At 34.3% G+C, this 5,729-nt stretch overlaps 1 protein-coding gene across 1 annotated transcript; it reads left to right on the forward strand.

Moving 5' to 3' along the window:
* The first annotated feature begins 479 nt into the window (after nt 1–479).
* Nucleotides 480–3,779, forward strand: LOC107460522 (uncharacterized). The gene is made up of 2 exons (XM_016078922.3): nt 480–2,559; nt 3,259–3,779. Exons 1-2 carry the CDS (start codon nt 718–720, stop codon nt 3,367–3,369), a joined length of 1,953 nt encoding a protein of 650 aa, XP_015934408.1. The 5' UTR covers nt 480–717; the 3' UTR covers nt 3,370–3,779.
* Nucleotides 3,780–5,729: the final 1,950 nt, after the last annotated feature.

Here is a 5,729-nt window from a genome sequence, read left to right on the forward strand (position 1 = left end):
TTATTCATTTTAAATTAATTATATTGATCTTTTGGTCATTTTTTTTTGATATCGTCAAAATTTATTGACGTATTAGATTGGTTTATTAATATGATAAATTTATAAAATTAAATCAAATTAAAACCTAACTAAAAGAAAATATTGAGATATTGGAATATCTCAATTTAAGATTGTTTAGTATAATTTTATAAATTTATCATATTAGCCGCCAATTAAAACTAATATATATGTGTTGTGATATTATTTAACGTCTAAATTCGACGCAATTAGTAATAAAAATAACAGAAACACTAATATAACTAATTTAAAATTAAAAAAAAATAAATTTAATTAAAAAAAGTTTCGAAGACTAATTAAAAAATGGTAATCTTCCAACACTATTCCGATACTTTACTTATAAAATAACACATTTATTTATTTTTTTTTTTAAAACGGAAGAGGGTTTTGTGCATTTAAACTCAACAAACAAATTTATAATAATTAAATCACTTGAGATTGAGAGTGGAGATGGAAAGAAAAAAGAATATGGAACAACCGAACAACCACCAAACCGAAACCATTGATTCTTCATCATCTGGGTTGTCATTGACAGTTGAAAGTTGATTAAGAGTTAAAAGTTAAAACCCCTCCTGTTTTCTGACAAAGAAAAGGAATAAAAGAAAAAGAAAAGAAAGCACACTTTACATTTCACTTGTCTCTCTCTGCTGAAGCATCAGCATGGAACTCGTTCCATACTCCGAACCAAACACTTCAACTCCACCCTGGCAAGAAATGTTCCGATCCGCCTCCACCAGAAAACCTACTTCCACCCCTCAACCCCACGCGCCTCCTCAACACCCTCCCCAAAACCCCTGCCAACCACTACCAGACTCCAAACCAACTTTTTCCGGCGATCCCCAGGTCCGCCTCGCACTCTACATAGCCATGGCGCACGCTTTTCTTGCCTTCGCTATCTTCATCCTCTACGCCGTCTCGAAGCTTCTAGAAGCATACCTAAGACCCCTCCAATGGGCTGTACTATGCTCAATTCCACTAAGAGGAATTCAAGAAACCCTCGTTTCCTTCTGGTCCGAGCCGTTAAAACTCGGACTAACGGAAACCGTTCTCGCCGTTCCAGTTTCCGTTTTCAGAGTCTTCGTCGGTACACTTGTCGAGGTTCGAGAAGCTTCCTTCAGGTTCGTTTCTAGAAAGCCAAAATCCGTTAATGTTACCGCCAAGAAGCGTAGCGGTTTCTCCAATATGCTCCGCTTGCTTGTTTCTTTTGGGATTTTTATAATTGCTTATGAGAGGCTTGGTGGATTTGGGGCATTGTCGTTGTTAGGTTTAGGGTTTGTGTTCAGTTCAAAGAACGTGGATTCGACTATGTCGACTCTGAGTTCTTTTAGGAGTAACAGCTTTAGGAGGAGTGCGATTAGTGCTTTTTTCACCAGAGGGATACTGAAGAAGTTGAAGACTACTGTTGCTGTTGGGTTAATTGTTGGTATGAGTGTTGGGTTCTTGGTTGGTGTCATATTTTTCTCTTATAAGATCGGCGTTGAAGGGAAAGACGCGGTCATTTCGCTGAAAATGCATGTGGAGGAGAGCAATTATGCTGAGAGGATTGGTGTTAAGAAGTGGATGGATGAGAATGATGTTGCTGGGATGATGGATAGTTACACGACAAAGTTTTATGAGACGGTTTCAGATCAGATTGATGGTCTGGCTGTGCAGTATAATATGACTGAGTTGGTTACCGGGATTAAGCATTTCGTGGTGACTAGCTCTGGGAACTCATCTGCACAGACAAAGGCCTTGATGAAGCCCTCGCCGTACACGGAGAAGTTCTTGAGTTTGAAAAACCGGGTTAGGAACCGGGAGTGGAGCCAGATTTATGCAGAATTGGATAGCCTTTTCCGTGAACTTGTGATCACCCGCGAGGATTTAGTTGTTAAGGCCAAAGGGTTTGCCTTTAAAGGGATTGATGTGTCGCAGCGTATTTTTGCAAGTAGCAGAACTGTGTTTGGCAGTGGTGCGAAGTTCATGTTCTCCATTGCGAATTCCATAATCTCTGGAGCTGCAGAGGTTTTCAATTTTGTGTCTCAGTCAATGGTGTTTATTTGGGTTTTGTACTATCTCATCACGTCAGAGTCCGGTGGAGTAACAGAACAAGTGATGTGTATGCTTCCGATTTCAAGCTCCACCAGGGTCAGATGTGTGGAGGTTTTGGATAAAGCCATTTCAGGAGTCCTTTTGGCCACAGCCGAGATAGCATTTTTCCAAGGATGTGTTACATGGTTATTGTTTCGGCTATACAAGATTCATTTCTTGTACATGTCGACTGTGATTGCCTTCATTAGTCCTTTGTTGCCCATATTTCCATCGTGGCTTGCGACTATACCAGCAGCTATGCAACTGGTGCTGGAAGGCAGATACATTGTGGCCATTGTTTTGTCCTGTATTCACCTTTTCCTAATGGATTATGGTTCATCCGAAATTCTGGAAGATGTGCCTGGAAATAGTGCATATCTCACTGGACTTAGCATCATTGGGGGAGTGACATTGTTCCCATCACCACTAGAGGTAAATATTTAAACACCATGATTTCATTTTCCGATAATTATGTAACCAGTTCGAGCTTCTTAGGCTGTCACGCTAAAGGTTTCAATCAGCTGATATTGTTTCAGAATTTAACAATTATCAAGTATTAGTAATTTATGCATTTTACAGTAACTTACTTCACTTGGAAGCTTTTTGTTTTAGGCTTGAAGACTAGTCTAACTGCATAACTTGATATTGTCATGTTTATTTTTTTGAGCTTTGGAATTGGCTACTGTGATGTGGACTTCTGTGGGCTATGCCTTTGTTAGCAACTTTAAGATATAATGTGCCAAGCATTTAGGGTCCAATGAACAGCTCATGTAACCATGATTGAGAAAAATGTGGTTGCTTTTATAATTTTGGCATAATAAACACATTTGATTTTTCGCTTTTTAAACCTTATTTAGGAATTTAGGAGGATATGTAGGAAGACGATTAGGAGGGTATATCATTACTCTTTTTTTCTTTCACTTTTGTTTTTTGGGGAGGGAATGGGATGTATCGATTTACTAATAATTCCTGGTAAAAATTCTGAATTCCCAAGAGATTCTAACTCCTGAAAGTTTTGACAACATCATTCTGATCATGTTTGGTTTAATCTGTATATCAACTTGCATAGATAGACTTTTCTTGTATTCCATGACATTGTTAAATTGATTGAAGGAGTGTGTTATTCTGCAGGGAGCTATTATGGGGCCATTGATAACTACAGTCATGATTGCTCTGAAGGATTTGTATGCTGAATTTGTTCTTGAAGAACCTAAAGACAGAGCCAAGCAGAAAGAAAGCTAAGCCTCTCCCCTTGTCTATGATTGTGTATTCTTTGCAAGTAAAGTTTGGTGCAGCTGTGTTAATATTTGCGGTTCTGTTAGGGTTTGTTCCCGTGTTTCGATTTCGGAGAGGTAGGAGTTTAAATTCAAGCTTGTCACTTCCTTTTTTTACCCACCAAAAGCAGATCTCGCAAACATGCCCTTAGTGGAGTTCACTTTTTGGTTTGTGATTTTGCTCATAGTGTATCTTTAGAAATGGTCAATTGATCACAAATTAGAAGAGAAAAAGAATTAGGGCTTTCTTTTACAGTTTCATTTATCCATTTTAGTGGTCATCAAAGGTATTTTCAGTTTGGTGGCAGTGTTTGATATTTGTACATTTAGATCTGTATTTTATTGCCTACCGAGAAAAAAAGAAAGAAAAAGGGAGAAAGGGGGGGGGGGGNNNNTATTTTATTCATATAATAATTTTGCATACTCATTGTATCCGGAGAAAATAGAATCAGAGAGATACTCATGTAAGCTTGTTTTAGAAATATTATATTAGTTATCTTCATTTGCCTTTTTTTTTTCCTTCTGCTAGTGAGATGAGATTAATAGCAAATATTGCTTTTTTATTAAGTGGTTTAGCTAATAACTGCTATTTTGCTTAGCAGTTAGAACAGGGAATCATGATAAAAGAGGTTAAACTATGCTTTTTATTCTTTGTTAAAAGTTTTAAAATATTCTGAACGATTGGAGGATAAAATTGAATTAAATGAAATGATAGGAGGTAATCCCGAAAACTTTTGACACTCATTATGGATAAAGAACATTTAATTCTAAAAATGTAGTGGCAGCTGAGACTCATGAGCCAAAATAGGAGATTGTGGTATGGAAAACTTCAAATTGGAGTTGTATAAATGACATGTTATGGTATCTAAGCAAATGGGACTAAAATAAAGAGTTGGTAAAGTAAAAAAAAAAATGAAAATCTAATCGCCTTTAAATCTAAGTAGTTACATGATAGAAGTTGCAAATTTAGTGGTAATTAGTTTCTCACTTTGTGGCTTTACCTTTTTTTAGACTTTGGAATATCTTCTTCTAAGTCAATCTATCGTATCCCATTTATTATTGAATTTGGATCGTTTAAATTTTAGATTTCATTTTAGAGGATAAAGTGAGATTTCTCACTATTAAATATTTTTTTATATTTTTTTTGTCTCACCTATAAAATAAATGGTGATTAATCATATTTTATCTTTTAAAATAAAATTCAAAATTTAGAAAATTCAAATCCTTTATCATTAGACCAAATCTAAATCCAATAGATTTGGGGTTCATATCACATTTGATAGTGAGTTGTGATTCAGGGTGTATCAAGTTTTTCTAAAATAAAAAATAAAAAATTTAAAATTTATTAAATATTATCTATTTACCATTTTTTTGATAAATTAGGTATCATCTCAAAAACATTATAGTATTCACCAAGTGTAAAATTTCCAATATGTAATATTTTTCTTTCCCAATCACACAAGAACTCAATTACACAATGACACAAGTAGAACAACTCTGAAATCCAAGCGCAATATAGAAGGCATTTATGATGGCTGCATTGGTGAAGCACCCTCTTTCCTAAGAGCACCCCCTTATAATAATATATTATTGTAAAAAATAATAATTATATTAATTTTAATTATTTTAATTTATTAATTAAGTGGGATTATAATAGGGACTAAAATTAGTTCTTCCTAATAGAGAAGAGAAAGATATTTTGAGTTTTTATTTATTATTTATAATGCAAAAATTAATGTAAAATTATTTTTATGATAAGTGGATCATAAATAAAAATTGAGATGAGTTTTCTATTGACGATGGTTTTAGGTTTTACTGACTAACAACTCTGAAATCCAAGCGCAATATAGAAGGCATTTATGGGTTGCATTGAGCCATTGACCAAGCACTGAGAGTTTTACTAACTTCTACTATGAGCACATAGATTAAGTATATCATAAAAATAATATTTTATAAAATTATTACAAAAATTAATTATTTTATGTCTTTCATATATTAAATACATTAAAATTATTAAAAAATTTTATTATTATACTTTTAAAAGTTATGAAAATTATGGAGGAATTAAATTTATGAGTTATACCATGAAGTTATGAGAATGAGTAATAGAACGGAGGCTGAAAAAAGAGACACAAGTAACAGAAAATCAATTTAAATTTATGCCAGGTAAATTTACCACTGAAGCGATATACATATTAAAAAGAATGATGGAAAGGTATTGTAGTAATAAAAGGGATCTACATATGGTGTTTATTGATTTGGAAAAAGCGTATGATATGGTGACAATGGAGGTCTTATGGAAGGTTTTAGAAAGAAGGAGAGTAAGTA

The sequence above is a fragment of the Arachis duranensis genome, chromosome 1 (assembly GCF_000817695.3).
Source record: "Arachis duranensis cultivar V14167 chromosome 1, aradu.V14167.gnm2.J7QH, whole genome shotgun sequence".
NCBI lineage: Eukaryota > Viridiplantae > Streptophyta > Magnoliopsida > Fabales > Fabaceae > Arachis > Arachis duranensis.